General features: G+C 47.2%; 1 protein-coding gene across 14 annotated transcripts in view; it reads left to right on the top strand.

Moving 5' to 3' along the window:
* LOC144798493 (uncharacterized) overlaps positions 1-21,807 on the top strand; it is a 181,092-nt gene that overhangs the window by 36,944 nt on the left and 122,341 nt on the right. For all 14 annotated transcript variants that reach the window (XR_013603554.1, XR_013603553.1, XR_013603552.1 and 11 more), the window contains exon 2: positions 7,265-7,365. Coding sequence is in view for 11 of the 14 variants with exons in the window: in XM_078669400.1 (XP_078525526.1) it covers positions 7,272-7,365 (94 nt within the window). In the remaining 3 variants the exon portion in view is untranslated. The remainder of the gene's footprint in view (positions 1-7,264; positions 7,366-21,807) is intronic.

Below are 21,807 nucleotides of genomic sequence, written 5' to 3'. Positions count from 1 at the left end.
CAATCTCCTAGAGATTGTGTTTTAGTGAGGGTTGGTTTAACTTTCCCTTCGTGCCAACGACCTTTAACAATCGCGCACGCAGCACTGTAGGCTTGTTTACCCCCTACTGCGGGTTGTGCTGATCCGTCTGTATATATTATACAGCCGTAGTGATCTAGAGGCAGAATTTCGGTTGGCAGAGGACATTTAAATTCATATTGGAGAAATTCTTGTGTTTTTAAGTAAGGATCAAATTCGTACACCACGTCTGTTGCAGCAAGAAAGTTAGCCCATTGTATCCATCTAGGATGGAGTGCTTTAGCATTTGGAATGCTTGCCTTTGTTACCGCCTCTAAGGCTGGTATTGGTGTCACGATTACTATTCGTTTACCTTGTGCCAGGGCTCGTTCTTTTGCTATAGCTGTCTGTGTTGCTGTAAGAATTTTTTCCGTTGGGCTAAATTTCATTTCAGCCTTAGTGTACAAGTGTGATTTGAATGCAATTGGTACCTTATCTCCCTCATTAGAGGTCAGGTATGTGAATCCGCATCTCCCTGGGATGACTCGGATCACAAGGTTGCGTGTATTATCACGGGTTTCTAATTTTGTTTTAATTAGCATGTCTGTTTGTAAGGATCTCAAAATTTCTGTGTGTGTTTGAGTCCAACTGGATCTTTTAAAGTCTGGCTTAATTAGGTCATAAAGGGGTTTGACCCTTTCTGGGTAATTTGCAATGTATGTTCTTCCGAAATTTAGGAAGCCTAGAATTGACTGTAAGTTTTTTAGTGTTTTAGGAGCTTGGATTACGGCACATTTCTCTAGGAAATTGTCTGCCAGGCTTTTGCCTTCACTTGATAACTCATATCCTAAGAATAGGACTGTCAGATGGGCAATTCTGGATTTTTTGAAGTTGAATTTGTAACCCTCTGCAGCGAAACCAAGTATTATGGTGTTCACTCTTTTCAAGTGAGTATCCAAGTCATCATCTGTTAAGTAAATGTCATCGACATAAGATAATGCTTCATCATCATATAGTTGTAGTAATTCTGTTACTCTCGCTGAGAATACCCCCGGGCTGTTCTTGTACCCCTGGGCTAACCGACAGAATTGTTTTTGAGTGCCATTTACTGAGAATGCAGTTAAATATCTGCTCTCTGGTGCTATGTTTTGACAAAAGAATCCATTGGAGATGTCCAAGGTTGTTTTGTATTTTTTGCGCACTATGTTATTCATTAGTGCAGCACTGTGTGAGTTTTGCACTGCAAAGGTTTTGCAACATGTGTTAAGGTGTCGGTAATCCAAAACTAGACGATATGAATTGTCTGGTTTGGAGACCGGAAACAAAGGATTGTTCATTTGTGAGGTGCAAGTTTCAATCACCCCCTGGTATTCTAGCTGATCTAGTATTTCATTTACTTGTTTTTTAGCTTCTTGCTTAATAGGGTACTGCCTTTGTGCAGTTGGTTGTGATTTTAACTGGATTTTGTGAGGAGGAGAATCCTCATCCCATCCTACATGATTTTTATATAAAGCAGGTGCTAAGGCCACTGCCCACTTTCTAGCAAGTGTATATTTTTTATGAATCGGGATTTGATTCGAGAAGGCAGGCATAATTACTTCTTCGCCATGAGGGCACTCCCTGACAAACTCTGGTGGCCAGTCTTTTTCAGCTAGAAGGATGTCATAGCCTTTGGATAGGTTATCCCAAAATAGTCCCCTTATTTTCCTAGTCTTATCTCCCTCTATACGTAATGTTATCTCGTATATCTTGTGGGGCTTGCTAACTCTGGTATCTGCAGTTTCCACTTGAAGGTATTCATTCGTGTCCACTGTCTCCAGATGATTCATAAGGACTTTGCGAGCTATGCTCACCTCTGCTGCGCTGTCTAGCATTGTCTGAGCCCACTCTCCGTTTTTCAGTTGTGTCCTCAGTATTCTCGGCATTGTTAACTACCTTGATACTGGCTACCTTCTTTTTTGGAAATTGTAATTTCTTTTTCAGTTGAGCAGGTTCCTTGTCTTTGGACTTGGCGTGCTCTTCTGATCGTCCTCTTCTTTCCGATTTCTGCGAGGAATTCTGAAAAGATTGAGAGGGACGTGTATCAATGTCTTGATATCTATCAGGTTTTTTAATATTATCCCTATTTCTAAGGTTATATCTATTCCCAGAGGGGTCACTCTGCGGTGACCTCTGTCTTTGGTTTGGAGATTTCTCTCTTCGCCTAGGAGACCTTCCTCTGGACTGGAATTTCTTTTCTTTGGGATTGGATTGTTTGTTTCCATCCCAGTTCTTTTTTGGTGAATTATTATTAAAAAATATTTATTCTGGACTAGTAGTCAGTTGCGGTTTTACTGGTATTCCACCTAGACTATCTCTGCCTAGTTCTTCATAGGATTTTTCTATGATTCTGGCAATTTCAGCTGGTTGGTCTGCTATATCTGTCTCTTTTAACCTCTGGCGGATCGCCACGTTTGCTGCTTCACCTTTTATGTTGGCTAGTAATATAGCAGAGACCTGCTTGAAGTCTTTCAGTAATTTCATACCAAGAGTTAAAGCAGGTTCTGGACCGTATTCATCTTGAATTTGTTTTAGCACATCTGGTATTACCGAAATGGATGGAACACCGTGCGTTTTTGTGTAGATGGAAGCAAAGACTGTACCCCAAGTGTCACAGTCCTCAATGTGTGGTGCGATTCCCATTGGGAGACATATAGTCAGAATCCTATGTTTTTCTAATGGGGTGGTGTCAGGAAACACCGCCTCTATTTGGGTGATTTTCTGTGCCAACCAGAATGGTATTTGTTCCCGTTTAGCTGGAACTTTACCTAGGCAGGATTGGATGTTCTGTGGTGTAATTTTATTTGTGTTCCCCTGGTGAGGGGTCAGCTGTGGAAGTTTAATCGCTGGCTGAATTGTTGAAGTCCGCATTACATACTGAACTAATTGTCTATGAATTTTTAGTAATTGTTTTAGCTGTGTTAACAGCTCTGCTGCAGGCATTCTTTCGATGTCTGGATGTGGTGTGTATCCGGCCAAGACCGGCCACGTTGCTCCTGGTCTTCCTAAAGGACCGAGCCTTGTAATGTGATTATTATGTTTTAGGGCGCCATCAAATAAGAGCAAATGCTCTTGGAATTTGAGTGGTACTTCCACCTCCTCGAAAGGAGTGTATGTTTCAGGAGGTTCCTCTACTTTGTAATAGTGGAAGTACTTTGTTACAGCATTAGCTGCTGGAAAATGTATCCATGAATAGTATACCTCTGTCTGCCGATATTCGTGTGCCTCGATTACGAATATGACTGTACCACCTCTAGGTGTCAGTCCATTTTCTATAAGTTTTAAGGTTATAGATCTCCTTTTAATGACCGGAATGAGTGTTATATTCGGGTCTGCTGCGAGTGCTGTATTATCAGCTGCTGCTATTTCAGCTGCTAATCTAACTGCCTCTCTTTCTTCATCACTGTCTCCCATTTTACGGACAGGATGGTATTATGTTAATTTGCAGATCAGGTTTCTTTATGGGACAAAGATTAGATGCACAATATTTTGGAACTGTTTATCCTTCAACGTTGACTTGACCAAAAACCATACATAGGAGTTCCCTCCTGCGAGGTTTTGGAGGATATAACCTTTCACCCACTCCAGACGTCTTTGGAGTATTTGGGAAAAGGGGTCTGCGTGAGAAAGCACGACTGAGTTACTCTAAATGTCTTACGTTAGTTTTATCGCCCTTTCCAAACGCGTTGGGCGCCATGTAGTGTAGCTCCTATTTTCCCAATAGGCTCTGCGCATTGGAATAGTACCTACAATAGTAAAGGCCTAGACCAGACGTTAACTAGGTCTACTACTGTCGATACTAGACTTAATTTTTGGGTTTGCCAGCTAAGCTCAGAGTTCGCTAGAAACTTTCTCGAATGTTCAAGGAAGGATTAACTTTCCCTGATTAGACAAGAAGGGATTTAGTTTCTGACAACCATAGAACATGACAACTTTGCTCTCCCCTAATCAAGAGTCAATCTCAAGAGTCGTGTGAGCACAAGGCAATTATTTTACTCAGTCAGTACGTGCATTCTTAGTCTCATCAGAATGTAGAGAAAAGGAAGAGACGGGCGTATTCAATAAAAGGTGTTATTTATTGATCAGTCTCTTTTCTCATACATGAGAAATGGATCGATATTATTGCAATACTTATAGTTAAGTAAAGTGCATACATTAAAAGCAATAGTATAAAATAATACTGTAAAAACATTGATATGGTTTCTGAGCCATATGATGTTTGAAATGATTAAAATATATTTACATACACATATACATTTGACTAAACGTACTCAACTGGTGTTTCTAAATACGCCTACCCCGTGTACCTGACCTAAGTCTAATGCGTGGGCGGGAATAGAAAGTTACAGTTTAAGTTAAGTTTGTTTTTGCCAAGTGAATAACTAAAGAATTCTCTGTGAGGGGTTATTCAGTTCTGTACCTGGAAGTTAGGATGAATGAGGAATGGTATCTCTTTCTCTGCTCTCGATATTCCAGGCTGCCTGCGAGGGCTACCCGGAAGCGCCGGTGCTGGGTCTCTCGGCTTGAGATAGCAGCGCGTCTCTCAGCGCGTCAGGAAGGCGGGGCTGCTGCCAGCGGGGTCTGCTTCTGCTCTCGGCTTCGGCAAGTATGGCTGCTCCGTCTTGTCACCACGCGTGTGTTTGCATAGGGCAAGGTCGGCAATATTTATACCTTAAAGGTGCCGAGATTGACGTAAGGATGGACATAGGTACGTCAATAAAGATGTCATACGACTTGCTCGTTAGCACATTCTTTTGCAAAAGTTCTCTGTGAAATCAAAACAATGGCCGCACGGATTATCCAGGTTGTCATAGGTTTGATTTGTTATGAGAACGTCGTATGCCTTATCAGGGGCTGAAGGAATGTCGCTTGTCTAATTAGATCTCAAGCGTTATGACCTAATCAGATAACACGTTCCTGTGCCGTAGTGTGACTGCGTCAGATAACGGTATCTGCATCATGGGGGCTGTTCTTGCCTCATGGGCTGACTGTTAGTTAACTTGATAGTTAGTTTAACCAGAATAGGGTCAGGAATAGGGGGATCGATTCAGAACCTATAGAAATACACGACACTGTAGTTATTCCGCACACAGCGCCCACCGAGCCCTTCCATATGGTGCTGCACAGCCTACCAGGCCGTCGGTGTTGGAGCTTCACTTCTGTGCAGTGCAGGTGAGGTGTCCCACGTCAACACAGGCAGTCCTTCAAAGGCATCAGCTATGCCGAGAAAAGACGTTTGACGGCAGTGGTATTTTTCATTTATTTGCAGCTGGAAGTGTTCGCCAGATAGAACTACCTAAATAAATGAAACATTTCTCAATATTTGTTCTTTCTGAGAATGGGAACATCACTATACAATTCTCCATCATATAACACAATGCCATTCTCCATCAGTGTGTATCACTGTGTGAGGGGGTTTTAGAAGTCGTGGGCTGGCAGTGTCTTGTCTAACTGGAACACCCAGCTAGTCTTCACTTATTAGCAAAGACCACCTGGCTCTCAGGGTAAAGGACTATTAATGTTGCCTCAACATATCGTGGATGTTCTATTTGTTGTTATTCCATTTCTAGACCGCTATGGTACAAAGAGAGGGTACTTTCTCACATCAGTGCTTTGTTCAGCCTGCAAGAGTGTCACTCAAAGGGTCACATGCGACGCACAGAAATGTCACACATAAGCACGCAAAAACCTGCAGGTGTCGCACATCAGCAAACTGAAAACTTGGCAGCAGTGCTGCCTGCCTGGGAGAGCACCGAAGCTGGCACCCACACAGTCCCACGGGATGTAATTTCGTGCATCAGTAAGGCTAGCTCACCCAGTGGCCAAACACAGTAAGTTTTCTGATATGACATCATCCACATGCCAGCGAACCACACTCATTCCCTCATTACTGCTTTAATCTTAACAAAAGCCTTCATGCGCCAATTTACTATTCTGTTTCTCAGCTGGTCTGCGCTTTTTAAATCATTCAGGGGCTTGCGTCCTCCCGTCACCAGATGACCCATGTTAGTTGTGTAGGCTCCACATGACAATGGTTTTTGTTGAGCCTCAGCGTGCATGTTCTTGCTTTGAGATAGGACAGTTCTCCGTGACTTATCTTTAGTGGCTCAGATTCCTCCTCAGTGGTTTTTAGGTCTCGCTGAGATAACGCGAGATCTGAAAACCTACCCCCCCTCTCTCTCTACACCCCTCACTCCTATCTCTCGTCCTCCCTCTCTATCTATCTATCCCACGCCCTCCCGTCATCTATCGCACTCCCTCTATCGCGCCACCACCAAAGCATCACTCAGCGGCACCACAGCATCACTCAGGGGCACCTCAGCATCACTCAGCACCACCACAGCATCACTCAGGGGCACCACAACATTACGATGCACTACCACATCATCACTGAACGCCACAGCATCACTTGTCGCCACCACAACATCACTCAGCGTCACCACAGCATCAATCTGTGCAACCATTCAACAACAACTGGTTCAAATATGTTCTCTCAATGTTTCAGGCTTTATTACACATGTCACAAAAAGATGTTAATATTTCACTTCTGTTCTTGGATTTTCGTCACAATAAATTACACTGAACATAATCTTCACAAGAGTTATTTACAAAAGTTTGAGCTGTTGCCATTATATATTACAATAACTTTTATTTAAGTATTAATTATTAAAAAAAATAAAAGCCATTGGTATTTGTAATATCAATACATCGAAGTCACATAAATACAAGACATATTGCATTACAAATGCTATAGGTGTCACATTTGCAAAAGTTAAAACTATTGGCATTGTAAATAACAAAGCTATTAATTTAGCTATTTTCAAAACCAACACATAAATACAAAATTTGTCATTTACAATACCAATAGCTCAAACTTTCCTAATGCGAGACCTATTGCATTCCTAATGCTTGTTATCACTTACTCCTCTTCTTCCAGTGGTTTGAGTAGTTCAATCTTCAGTTTGGTCTCGTTGTGGGCTTGTCAGCCTGTTAATATTGAATTCACTTACATGCAGTGATACATGGACAGTAGCCATGCTCCTTTCACCCTGAAGTGCCTCTTGAGTTCCCTAAAGAGAAAGGTTTGGCGAGCATTCTTTCTTCTTTGTCCATTTGAAAGCCATTCAATAAGACATCCAAAAGCATTATAGATTCATAACTGACAATTTTACAAATATTAGTAGTCCAACATTTTTTGTAACTTAAGTTGTGTTTATTTTTTTTACAGGTGAAAAATGGACCGCGTACCAGATAACATTTTTAATGACTTGATGTTGGATGTGAGTGGAAGTAAGAAATGGCCACCAATGGCTGCTTCGGACCTGCAAGGTATTGTCACTGAGGTGACCGGCTACATGTAATCAACCAAGACAGATTAATGTTTTTTACTTGACGAATACAGGGTATGCTTGATGCGTGTGTTGAAAGACAATGGAGAATTTCATAGCATAACACATTTTAAATATTCACCGTGTATAATATTTAATGGTGAAAAAGGTCTTCTCAAGTGACGAGAATAGAATCAACTTACAGAGCAGAAGAGCAAACGCCTTAGTAGGCATTGCCTTACAATAGTTGCCCTCAGTAAGACTTACCGCATATAGCTTTAGTTTAACTGTTGAATATTGTTTCTCTGCAAATATTTTTGGGGATACATTTGATATGAATTGTGAGAAGTTGGCCTGGTATATGATGTCCACTAGTTCTAGGGGGCACCTTGCTCCAGTCCAAACAAACCTTATTGATGAATAGGTTTAACACAACCTTTATTACAAGCTATCCTATTGGTAGCTATGGAGAGCAACCTTCAGGCTAAGGCTTGAAGGAGTCTAAAGCAGCTTGGTTTACCAGATTATAACCTCTTGAATGACCAAATGAAAGGAGAACCACACAAGGTATATATAAAATATATGTATTTATTACTAAACAATCTCTACTAACCTCTTTATGGGATTAGAGAGCAAAATGCACAATATCAACACACTAGAACGTAAGTAAATAGCACAATATACAATGGGACCCAGGGGGAGGCCAAACCATATATTAAGAAAGTGGTATAAGAACCACGATTTGACTAGACACAGTGCCTAGAGCAAGTAGAATCGCTGGGACCCCAAGGAACCACCCACGGTAGTGACACAGAGGACCCGTGCAGTGTGAGAACATAGCCGCGAGCTCCGTACAATCCTATGGGATAGTCGCGGTTAGAATTTTAAAGATTAGGGACACTTCAGAGAGGACTTTGAGCAAACCCTTTTAGACTTGGAAGGTTCTAAGGCCAGCACCCCTGTGAGCACCGGAGTACTCGTGTTACCTCACCCAGGGAAGCCAGGTGCATAGGTGCCAAATGTTGTCAGGAATCGTCACTGGTTTTCAATGGCGAGTTGCTGGAAAGTGCTGCTGCCGTGGAAAGAAAAAGTGTCCGGTGTGATGCAAGCCTGGATCAGAGCTGTGTAAAACCTGAAAGCAGAGGGGACAGAGTCTGGGTCACTTCAGGGTGACCAGGGGCACGATAGGCCAATGCCCACCAATGTCGGGTGTTTCAAGTGCGATGAGGTGAACCTTAACTCTGCTGCTACTGGGACCAGGAGACGACGACCAGAGTCCGCAGGCGAGCTGACCCACGAAGGGGATATATGATTTAACAACTCCTACTTTAAGAACGAATTCCTAAACCACGAATGCTAAACCACGAGTATTTCCAAACCACTACATTCTTAACAACGACTTCCTACACAACGAAAAATATTCAATTGGCTAATTTCCTGAATATACAATTCTGCTCTAAAATAAAACGCATGTTTGAAACACGGAACAAAAACATGTAATTAAATTAAACATGTATTTTATATTAAGGTTGTTTCCCGGTTACACAAGCTCTCTTTTTATTGTGTGAATAAAGGCTATTCAGCAAACTGCCCCCTGACTGTGCGCACAGCTGTGAAGATAACATACAAAGTGGTGATAGAAAGTCGGTAGCTTGTATGCGTGCAGCTTAAATTGTACGAAACAGCAGAGCCCTGAACACGATGGGGATAGTCTATATTGGAAACTACAGAGGAAATGGGGCGGAAGGTAAGTGGAGACACAGCACCAGGGGCAGTGGGTTTACAGAGGAGAGATGAAAGGTGAGGCTTACAGGCATGCTCCGAGAAATGGGGGGGGGGGGGAGTGTCCGAGCTCTGGATGACAAAATAGGCGGACTGGGGTCTCTTCAGACAATCGAGTACTAGTATAAAGGGTCTGCTCATATCTCGAAGTCACCCTCGAAGGTTCACCGTGTGAGTCATGGTATTAATCATTAAACACGTTGTGCTGCTCTACTTTGGTGCAGAGCCATTTTCGTAATTGACAACACTAACGTGTATCGTGTCCTATTTAGCTGAACTGGGTCCTCTACTTGACATCCTTTTAGACCATGTTTGTGAGGCCGGAAACTCATTCTAAAGAGGCAGAACATAGACGGTAGGCCACGTGGTACTTGTATTTATTCATTTAGTAAATGACAGTTAGCCAAAACAGCAATTTTGTTATCATTTAAACCCTCTGTTACCACATTTTTTAGATTCTGCAGAACACATTTAACCTTTTATTTACGAGGTAGGTACAGTGTAAGCCAATCTTAATTGGGCGACCCTTACTGAGCATAAACTCTCCATCCTTGTCGCAAGGCCACTCACTATCATCACACCTGCTGCTCTTGCTGATTATGCCATTCCCTTTGTAATAGTGCCATCTATTGGCCAGTTAGGAGGTCGTTTTATTCGTGGTTTAGGGAAGTCGTTCGTGTTAAGTCGTAGATAATTATGTTGTGGTTCATAGAATGCTCGTTGTTTGGGATTCGTTGTTCAGGTCAGTCGTTGTAAAGGCTTAGTTATTAAGGCTGTTTCCCCCACAAAGGATGTCGAGTGCTGGGGGGTCGGTGTCCGGATCGGAGACCAACAAGCCTTGGCAACAGCAACCCACCCGGTGAGAGTAAAAAGGCTTTAAGATGGACCAGCAAGGTCCTGGTGACTCCCAAAGCGATGGAGAGTCAGGGCATGTCTGGAGCACCAGGTAAGCCCATTCAAAGTTACAGTACCCTTCTCAGGGACCCACAGGTCGACGGACAAGGGATTGCGAAGGGATCTCGAGAGGAATCACTAAATACCAGCCCACGGGTCACTCTAGGAGAGTAGGCCAGTAATCTTCGGTGGAATCACTGCTCGAGGTCTGGACTACAAGTAGCCCAAAGCACAGCCTCAGGGATCGCCAAGAAGCTGCTGCAAATGGTCACGGTATCCAGGGGTTCGGGTTGCACTGTCCCCACGAGGGCTTTGGATCTCAGGTTTGCTGAGAGCATGGATCAGCCTCGGGGGAAGCTTGGAACCCCCCTTCCTGTGTTGCAAAGTCTTCGGAGTCCTTCAGGAGCTGCATAGTTGCAAAACGGACAGATACGTCTTTGGTGCCTCCCTTGCAGGGGAGTAACTCCTTTACTCCAAGGGAGATTCTTCGGTCATCCAACGAAGAAGATGGGGAGAGGGGTTGGCTTAACGGCTAGGGCGCTCGACCTCGGACCTGGGGATCTGGGTTCGAGTCTCGGTAACGACTCCAAAAACCTCCTGTGATTCTGGGCAAATCACTTAATCTCCCCGTGCCTAAAATGAAAGTAACTGGAAACGTAAAAATGTAACGTAACTGGAAAAATATGTAAAGCGCTCTGATACCTGATTCGGTTCGGGTCTAGTTCGCGCTATATAAAACTCTGCAAAAAAAAAAAGAAGTGTAGATAGTTGAAATTCTGGGATTCTGTAGCAGAGTTTTATCCAGGTAAATCTAAAGTCCTGTAGTCAGGGGTTCCTACTTAATACCCAAGGAAGGGGTGGGACAAACTCTGGGGACCCACCTATGGGAGGGTCAGGACAGAGGGGTGGTTACACCCATGACCTTGGCCAGTTTCGCGCCAGAGCAGGGGCTGGTAGCCCCTGCAACCAGTTTGAGCTGGAATATGCACAAGGACACCAAATGTGCACCCAATGCAGACATCAAAGCACTCTTGGAGTGCACCCACCCAGCCCCAATATACTAAAGCCTGACTGGGAGGTGATTACACCTCCCTGTGACAGGAAACCTATTGTCCAGCCTCCCCTGCCAGACTTTCGTCTAGCAGCAGGAGGGCAGATGCGTGTCAAGCTGGCAACATCCATTTTGTGATACCTGGGTTCTGTGACACTGGTACCAGGTGTACCGGTGTAGTCCTATTTCTCCCTCTAGGAAAGTGGAAACATACCTCCTCCGCCAGGACTGACACCAAACACGACATGTTTCCTTGCAGCCTTCTCAAAGATAGCATTTATCGCTAGGTTATAATGCACTTAAAAGTACATGGTTTGCTGCATCACAGAACAACCCAGGAGAATAGATTCCGAAGGCTGCAGAGTGGCCCTGCTCATGCATGGGCACCCTCTCACACAAAACCCAGCACCCTGCCATCAGGATTGATAAGGCCTGCCATAGGGGTAACTGATAGGTTTATATGTATAATGATATAAGGTAGCTATAGGGAACCTATATCGAAGTAAGAGGTGCATACACCACCTTACACAGGCTGTTGTAGCAGAACGGTGGTGTCAGTTGAGTGGTCTCTCAGGGGTGACATAATACATGCTGCAGCCCTGAGAGGCCACTGGGGTACCTGTGCCCTGGGTATATAGGATACCATATACTAGGGACTTATAAGGGTACCCCAGAATCCAATCTGTGGTGTACCTAGAGTACATGCAATCATTTTAGAGAGGAATCAGCTAGGCTGGTGCCCTGGATAGCAGGGTCCCAGTCAGACTAAAGTTGAAAAACAGTGAAGCATCAGCAAAAAGTGGGGGTGACTATAAGAAGCAGATCCTACTCTCCTACATGAATTGCTAAATGAAAACCACACATTTAACTGTGTTTTGTTCTGTTGACTTCTTATATTACATTTTAGTTGGTGAGCTTTTACAACAGTTTTGTGCATGAGTCATGCATTACAGTTACTGAAAACCTAACCCAATTGGCATCTCTGGCCACAGGTCAGCCCCTGGTAAATGGTACCAAAGGTACCCAGGGCACTGTGGCGAGGGAAGGCCTCTAAGGGCTGCAGCACTTCTTGTGCCATCCTTAGAGGCCCTGCGCCTTTACCCACACAGCCTTTGCAGGCTGCGTGTTTTGTTGTAGAACAAAGTGAAGAGTCGACATGGCACATATCCCTGTGTGCCATGCCAACTACCCACTGCCTTGGCATAGTTCAGTCACCCCTCAACCTGGGTGCCCTATACCAGTGGTGAGGGTACAGGTGCATGAGCCCTGAACCCCTACAGTGTCTAAGTCCATTCTTAGACATTGTAAGTGCAGTGCTGCCATTGAGTATATGTTATACACAAAGGGTTAAACCCAGTAAAGTCAAGGGACCTGGGTGATTAAGTGGTATATAAGGAAGGGGTCCCAGACAAAACACCGAAATTCACAATTTAAATAAATCTTTACAAAAAGGACAGATACATCAATGCAAAAAGATTTATTTCAAATTTGCATTTTAACCACTCATTGGTTGCATTTCATCAATATCACAGTACAAAAATTCTTATATATGTGCCCACATACACAACAGGGAGGGGGGTGAAGTGAGGGAAAGTGCCAAAGTTTTAGAAAGAATAGAGAGATGATCAGATTCGTTCGTGATACGGATATATCCAAACTCAAAAAACAAATGTTCATGTGATTCCTTGATCCAAGGTCCACAATACTGTGCTCATATAGAGTCCATAATGAAATTGGTGTAGACCACCTAGCTCGCCTTCAGCTGCTTTAGTCTAGCTTGGGGGTAGGAGTTGGTGAAGATATTGGCGTCTACGTTTCGACCCACAAAACACGTAGGATGTTAGTCCTTACAACGGGGTCTTCTTCAGGACGGGATGGTTGTGGGTGGGCAACCTCCTAAAAAACAGTTGAAAAATCATTTAGTACGCAGCTACCTTGTTCTCTTCCAGGGGATCCTCATCAAAGTCATAAGCATTAGAATATTCCCGCCCATGCGCGGGACCCCGGAAACAATATATTATATGTGCCCCACATATATTATAGACATATATATAAATATATATATATATAAAAATAAGCAATTGCAGCCAAATAAACAATAGAGCTGGAATATGCAGTGAAGAATTTCCACAATACAGTGAATTCTGTATTAGAAACATTAGAAACAACACCAATGCTTGTTTAGAAACTGTTTTAATGTACAGAAAACAGTAGAAATTCTCATAACACACTGTAAGCATATACAGCTCCCAGGCTGCATTGCAAAATCCCAGTCTAAAAAGACTGAAAAGCTAACCTGTAGCTGAATGCACTAAAACTGACGCTGTGCCTTTAAGGCACCTCTGCCCCTAGCTTCCCATCATGCCTCAGGGGTTACAGTTAGGTCAGTTGTTCTTTCCGGCTCCTTCAGGAAGGACCCTGGATACACAGCTCCACACTTTTCTGCATTTTTCAGTCAGAAAATCTTCTAAAGAACAATTTTTTTGATTTACTTTGACTTTTCACATCATAGTCAAGTAAATAACTGCTTAGCAGTCAATTTTTTGTGAGGTTTTTCCTTTCAGGATGCCCTCACTTTTTGATGATTGCCCTTCTTGTGGCCACAAGAAGGCAAAAACAGACTCTCATGAGGTCTGTATTTTATGCTTGCCGGAGGATCATGATCCTAAAGACTGTTCTCATTGTAAAAAGCTGTCTGACAGAACACTTAAAGACAGAGAGAGGAACAGACTCTATAGTCTGGCCCAGAAATCCATGAGAGGAAGATCTGCGGAGAGAAAGAGTTCAAAGAGACCCAGAACTCCCTCCAAAGGCAAGTCAGAACGTCCATCAACCTCCGCACCGGGCTCGGCGCTGAAAAAACGACATCTGATGGACAGTTCAAGAGAAAAAGCTCCGTCGGCGTCGAGATCGGCGTCGATGAGGAAATCGTCGTCGAAAAGAGGTTCGCCGTCGTCGAGGAAAGCTCCGCCGTCGTCAACTAGGCGACGATCGGCGTCGAGAGAAGCCACGAGATCGCCGTCGACGAGAGGTTCGGCTTCAAGACATGTGTCAACTCCGCCGCCGTCAACCAGGCGACGGTCGGCGTCGAGAGACAGATCACACTCGCCGTCGTCTCGACGTCGACAGGCTTCGAAGAGTGTAACACCTCCGTCGACGTCTCCACGGAGGCGCTCGGCGTCGAGGAGCAAGAGCCCCCTCGGACGATCGTCGTCGAGGAAGGGATCATCTAAGGCACGTCGGCGCTCGTCGTCGAGGATGTCCGATCCTCCGCCGTCGCCACATGCCAGGTCGATGACATCTCCGTCGCCGACAGATCAACGTCGGCCGACGTCGAGAGCTCCGTCGACGGCAGGACTAGACCGTTCGACGTCGAGACCTCCGTCGACGGCAGGACTAGACCGTTCGACGTCGAGACCTCCGTCGACGGCAGGACAACGCCGTTCGACGTCGAGACCTCCGTCGACGGCAGGACAACGCCGTTCGACGTCGAGACCTCCGTCGACGGCAGGACAACGCCGTTCGACGTCGAAGGAGATGACTCTGTCGTCGGCGCATCATCACCGATCGACGTCGAGGGACCACAGATCATCGTCGAGGCATTCAACGCCGAAAGTTATCGCCCCGTCGACGCCACAGAGGCGTTCGACGTCGAGGGAAAGGCTTTTGAGACGTCCTCCAACACCGGTGAGACGGAGATCACCTTCAGTGCCTTCGACAGTCCTAGTGACACAATCTGCTTCACTCCATTCCTCCTCAAGTGCCTCGGGGTCAACCGGGTCATCTTCGAGGAGTAGGAGTCCGGTTCAGAAGAATCCCCAGCGGGGTTACACTTCACATATAAGACTTTCGCCAAGATGGTACGCTCCTTTGAGTAATTGGAAGGATTCTAAGGCACCAGAGAGACTTCAAAGGTACTTGAGTCCAATCCACAGGTCTCCTCTTCATCAAGCAGAAGAGACAGAGCGATCACGCTCACGAGAGAGAAGAGCGGACAGGTCACATGCCCCTAGGGTCTCCCGATCACCAAGGAGGGAACAACCCAAATCTCGAACACCGAGAAAGGAGGTACGAGATGTGAGATCGAGATCTCCAGTACATCAGAGGGTATCACGTTCTCCTCGAAGGGAGGAACGACCTAGGAGATCTCCGTTGAGGAAGGAGCATTTTCACCACAGGAGAAGAAGAACTCCTTCATCCTCTCCTCCAGCTTCGCCTAGATCTTCTAAAGGGGACTACTCTCCGACGCTGGCAGACAGCCCTCGCTCAAGAGCTTCCCCTCTGGACGACGTCAACACGTATTTGGACGTTTTGCAAAGGGGTGCTCACAAGCTGAATATAGAAATGACCACTCCAGAGGTGTCCACTACTGTGATTTTTGAGACTCTTCATCACAAATCATATGCACGGCCATTGCTTCCATTAGTCCCAGGAATAATGGACCCAATCAAAGAAGTTTTCCTCACGCCAGCAACGATCAGAGCAGTTCCGGCACGTATCCAGAAAAAATATAGGCTGGCTGACTCAGATCCTATCTTCGTTAAAGGTGAGCCTGCAGCGGACTCAGTTATTGTAGCCTCAGCTAGGAAGAATCACACGGTCGCTCCTTCTTCGTCAGTTCCTCCTGACAAAGACAGCAAGACGCAAGATTCTTGGGGACGCAAGGTGTGCAACACAGCAGCTTCATCCCTAAAAGTCTCTAGTGCATCAGCCCTTCTGGGAAGGTACGATAGAGCCCTATGGGACTCCATGGAACGATTCAAAGAGAAATTGCCCAAGGAGGACCAGAAGGACTTTGAGGAGACCGTGACGGAGGGCTGTTTGGTGGCAAACCAAATGATTAGTTCATCAGCAGATAACGCCCTTCTAGCTGGACATAACTACTCATATGGAGTATGTGCGAGGAGATCCTCTTGGCTGCGTTTAACTGGGCTCAAGCCAGATGCCCAGCAGCGCATACTCTTTTTTTTTTTGAAAATCTGTTTATTAGCATAATGATTAAAGCAGTTACATAAATATCCAAGTCCCGGAAAGCAGAGTAAACCATGTATGTGCCTGCTTAAAACATATGTTTGCATCACCATTTTGAATTTACATTTTGTGGCGATCGTAACTGTCGCAACGAAACAAAACAAACCCCGACATATTCAAACCCTCCCACCACCCTCGCTCAACCCACCCGACACTCTCATGACAGGTATCTAATTGAAAATTGGATGAACATTCCTCTGGGTTACTCCAGGTATTACATCGCATAACTACTGTTCACTGTGCACATGGATGATGCGAGGTCACAGATCAGCATGTAGGTGCACCCCTTCTCATAGGTAAGCATTCCGGTCAATAACAGTGCATGCACGTCCGGCTTCGGACACATCTATTCCACATTCTATGCGTCACTGGTGTCCCCCCCATCCCCATCCTCCCCAGATTCAAACGCACCCAGGATGACAAACCAGTCCAACGAGATCGGCTTTTTCCGTAGGCCTCTGTATTCCTCGCGCTGCAGTGCCTCCCCCTCCGCCTTAGCCCAGCGCACTACTTCCGCCTGCCATAATTCAGGGTCGGGTGGCTTGGGTGACTTCCATCTCATCGTAATAGCACGCTTCGCTAATAATAGGGCCAGGTCTGCAAAGCGCGTCGCCACTGACCTACGGCGTCGGGAGGGCCCCAGCCCCAATAAAGTACCTTCTAGTGTAGGAGTTCGGGACAGAGCCCCTGCACTTTCAAGTGAAGCATGGACCGTGGTCCAATAGTATCCTAGCTTGGGGCATTGCCATAGCATGTGTATTAGTGACGCGTCTGCGGAGTCGCAGCGGGGGCAATTGCTTTTCGCATCGGGGAACATCGTGTGTATGCGGTGCGGGGTCAGGTAGGCCCTATGCAGCAGCATTAATTGAATGAATTTGAACTTGGGGTTCCTAGCCACCTTCTTGGGAAATTGCAGGACGCGGTCCCACTCTTTGTCTCTCATAGGCCTACCCATATCCTCCTCCCATGTCTCCCTAAGCTGCGAAAGAGAGAACGCTCTCCCTTCTCTGATGCCAGCAGTAAGCCATCTCGTGAGGTGTGCACCCGATCCCATGAGGTAGAGCATCTTGGTGAGGGGGTTCGTGTCAAGTTCTTGGCCCTCAGGTGACCATTTGTGTGTGATATAATTGCTGAGACCAGCGTGCAGCAGGAATGAGCCCCCAGTTACGCCCTGTGCGATTCTGAAGTCCGCAAAGGACAACAAGTGTCCCCCCGCAAACAGGTCGCCCACATGTGTTACTCCTTCTCCATGCCAGGTAGCTAGCGAGGTCGTCGTGAGAGTCCCTGTGCCCAATGGGATGCCCAAGAGAGGGATCGTGGGGGCATAAGAGGACTTAGGGGAAGTGTATTTCAGCGCTTTCCTCCAATAAAGGATCGCCAATCTAAGAAGTGGTGGGGCATCCCTCGGCAATTCCGAGTTGGGCAGGAGCAGTGTGTGTATTCTCCCCCTACCGTGATCCTCTTCCGACATGCCAATCTCATGGAGATTGCGACCAGCCACCCAGAAAGCCAGCCATTGAAGCTGACACGCATAGTTGTAAGCTCTAAAGTCTGGTAAGCCCATACCACCAGCGTCAGAGGGAAGCTGTAACTTGGACAAACTTATACGTCTGCGGCCGTGTCCCCATACCAGCTCAGTGAGAAGAGTGTCAAGGGTCTTAAATGTCGCCACCGGGATCAGGTACGGTAAGTTGGTGAAATGGTAGAGGAGACGGGGAAGCATCACCATCTTCGATATCGCCACTCTGCCGGGTATGGAAAGTGGCAGTGTCAACCAGAATTGTATCTGTGACTTCAGAGCCCTAATGGCCCTCCCAAGGTTACCGTCAATCATCAGTGCAGCCTCTCTATAGATTTGCATCCCCAGATATCTAAAGGTGGTGTCCGCTACCTGGAACTCGTGAGGGGCGAAGGGTAGTGGAGTAGTCAGACCTGTGTCCGCAAATGTGAAGCCATAGGATTTGGATTCACTTATGGTCAAACCAGAGATCGACTGAAAGTCCTCAAAGACCTGGGAAATCGGGCTCAGGTCTCCCCTCAAGTCTCGAAGATACAATATAATATCATCTGCGTAAGCAGACACAATATGTGCCGTCCCGTGTCTATGTATGCCATGGCGGGGAGCCATCGATCTAAGCCTACAGAGCATAGGTTCGAGGGCGAGGACAAAGAGGAGCGGGGACAGCGGGCAGCCCTGCCTGGTGCCCCTCGCTATGGCTATAGGGGCCGATATATGGCCAGAGGTGCGCACTCTAGCCGTGGGGGCGGTATATAGTAATCTGACCCAGTCGAGAAATTCAGACGGTATCCCAAATCTGGTCAGAGTGGCGAACATATAGTCCCACCTAAGGGAGTCGAACGCTTGTTTCAGGTCCAGAGATATGCAGCCCTCGGAGTGCATAGCCCTTCCGTCTCCGAGCATCAGTTGGGCTAGACGTCTAAGGTTCATGGCCGTGTTGCGGCCCGGAATAAAACCACATTGATCCGGATGGACCAGTTGTGGTACGTATTGCACGAGCCTCGTCGCCAGTACCTTGCTCAAAATCTTGGAGTCAGTATTAAGAAGGGATAATGGCCTATAGTCAGCCATCCGTAGCCCCTCTTTGGCAGGCTTCAATAGGGACGTGATCAACGCCTGCATGGAGGACTGTGGGAGAGATGTCGTCCGTAGGGCCTCTATATAAACAGCATGCAACCGCGGCGCCAGTAGGTCAATGAATGTCGCATAAAAGTCAGCCGGCAGGCCATCTGTACCAGGAGTTTTGCCCTTCGGAAGAGATCTTATCGCCTGCTTAATTTCGGCTATCGTAATGGTGCACTTTAGATCTTTGGCCTGCCTCTCAGTGAGTTGAGGTAGAGGCAGGTCCCTCATGAAGGTCTCAAATGCCTCCTCGGGTAGTGGCTGCGGGGGGCTGTAAAGTGTAGTGTAATAGTCCTTAAACGCTGTGTTAATCCCGAGTTGGGTATTAGCTGGGTTGCCCGCTTGGTCCAGGATAGTCAGAATGGGATGATGGATTGGGGAGTCACGCAGAAGACGAGCCAGAAGGGGACCAGCCCTATCCGCCTGTGTATGTTGCCTGTTCGTGTAGTCTTTGTAGTCCAGGAGCCTCAGGTCTTCCAGCAGTTCCGCGTGCCTAATATGAGCCTCCTGTAATGGTGTGAAGGGTGCATTGGTGCCGGCTGCCTCATTTTCTAAGGGCGCAAGTGAGTTCTCCACTTCCTTCAGTCTAGCAATTACTTCTCGCTTCCTACCCATCCCCGTGGCCATTGCCGCTCCCCTCAGGCAAACTTTAAAAGCGTCCCACTCTATTAGCCGGGTACTGGCTGTATTGGCATTTGTGGAGAAATAGGTAACTATAGCATCTGATAGGGAGGCCCGAAATACGGAGTCTTCAAGGAGATCTGGAGACAGTCTCCAAGTTGGGATGGGGGCCAGACGCCTACCCCACTGCCAGGTAAGTTCGACAGGGCTGTGATCAGACAGGGTTTTCCCCATATGTTGGGCCTGGAGTATGGAATCCGCTAGGGAACGGGAGCAGAAAATATGGTCGATTCTGGTGTGGAGCTGATGGGGTGGGGAGAAGAAAGTATATTCCCTGTCTCGTGGATGAGCGCTACGCCACACGTCTGCCAGGTCCCAGCCCCCAGACCATCTCTCAAGAGCCTCCGCCTGTTTCTTACTCTCAGCCGCCTGCAAAGGGGGATGTGACCTATCCAATGAAACATCAAGTACAGCATTAAAATCCCCACCAATCAACAAGCGATAATCCGCCCAACCTGCAAGTACCCCATTCACTGACATAAGGAACTCCGACTGATTTGAGTTCGGCGAGTACACACACCCAAACACAATAGCATCCCCGTCTAACAGCCCCCGCACAAATGCATATCGTCCCTCATTATCTATTCTTTGCTCCAACATCTGGAAGGGAACAGAGCTGCGGAACCAGATTGCAGCCCCTCTTGAGAACGCAGAATAGGAGGTAGCAAAGAGCTGCCCCCTCCATTTCTTGCGCAGTTTCATGGCCTCAGCAGCATTCAAATGTGTCTCTTGTAGGCAAGCTATCTGTATCCCCCTGCGGTTAAGCTGTGCTAATATCCTATGGCGTTTCTGCACTGCCCCCATGCCACGCACGTTCCAAGTGCACATTTGGTATTTATTAAGTGGCCCCATTTCCATTCATGCGGCGCTGCCTGGTAAAACACCCAGGTACCCATGTCAGTTCAGTTCCATAAAAAGATGAGAGTGTCCTGTAACCCCGAAGTCCCTGAACAGAAGGGTCCCCAGGCAAACGTGCCCGGGATCCAAACCATGGTGCCCAACGTGGGCACAAGTCAGTTAAGTTTGTGTGCATTCTGGGGGTGACAGGCCGCTATCAATTGTCTCTTAACGGCCTGCATCAGTTCAACAGCCCACCAATGAATAGGCCCCTCGAAGCAACCCACCACACACTAAATAAGAGGGGGGAAACATCGATACGTTACCGCCCGGAGGGGAGCATAGCCGCAGCAGTTCAGAACTCCTCCGCCATCTGGGCCGTGACCTTCGGGAAGAGCTGCAAGCTGTCAGCCGAATCAGACACCTCCGTATGGGTGCCAGTAGTGATGGTGTGCCTGTCGTCGGTCAAGTCCGCATCATGCGCGGCCAGTGCCCCCTCCGTCAGCCGTTGTCGCTGTGATGAAGACGGTAGCTCGTCCTCGCGGGTCCCAGAAGGGTGCGGCCGCGGAGATGCACCATGTGCGGAGCGTTGTCCCGGGCCGGGGTCGTTGTCCCGGCGATCCGGAGGGCGCCCACGGTTCCCGTCATGCAGATCCTCAAACGGGTCCTGTGCGGTTGGCGGTGTTAGTGTGACTTCCATCCATTCTTCTGCCTCTTCTGGCGAATCAAAGAAGTGGGACCTGTTGCCGTGTAGAATTTTGAGACGTGCAGGGAACAGGAGTGCATATTTCATGTTTTTGTCCCTGAGTTTGCGTTTCACACTCATGAAGGTGGATCTGGCACGCTGCACAGTAGGGGTGAAATCAGGGTAGACTGAGATATTCTTGTCTTCAAAGCGTATCGGCGCCTTCTCCCTGGCAGCCCGCAGGACAGTGTCGCGATCCTTGTAATGGAGGAGGCGTGCAATCAGCGGACGAGGAGGTGCCCCGGGTCTGGGGGGCCGCGGCGGCATCCTATGTGCTCTCTCCACACTATAGAGGGCAGTGAGGTCCTCCCGGCCTACCAACTGCCGCAGCCAGTCCTCTACAAACTGGGTAGGGTTCCTCCCCTCGCTTCTCTCCGGTATACCTAAGATGCGGACGTTATTGCGGCGGGCCCGCCCTTCTGCATCGTCAACTCTATCCCACAGTTGTTTAAGCTGTTTCTCCACACCCTCTAATTTCGTGGAATGTTCCGTCTGTTGAGGCACAAGGTCATTTAGTGTGATCTTCTGTTCCGCTACGCGTTCTGCAAGCTTCTGATGGTCAGCCTTCAATAGAGATAGTCCCGTCGCCATGTTGTCTATTCGCGATTCCAGAGCTTCGCGCGTTGCACGTATTTCATTTAGGATGAGGTCCAACTTTGCGTCTTGGGAGCCTTTGCCGGTCGGAGGGATGATGTCCACATTTGAGGAGGCCAGGGGGTCCTCAGAGCCCGTGGACTGCAGGTCCATTGCAGCTCCCTTATCATGTGTCCTGCCCCTGGGC

Source organism: Lissotriton helveticus, chromosome 12, assembly GCF_964261635.1.
Source record: "Lissotriton helveticus chromosome 12, aLisHel1.1, whole genome shotgun sequence".
NCBI classification, from domain to species: Eukaryota; Metazoa; Chordata; class Amphibia; order Caudata; family Salamandridae; genus Lissotriton; species Lissotriton helveticus.
Note: the sequence above shows the minus strand (reverse complement) of the source record. Positions and strands in the feature narration are given on the sequence as shown.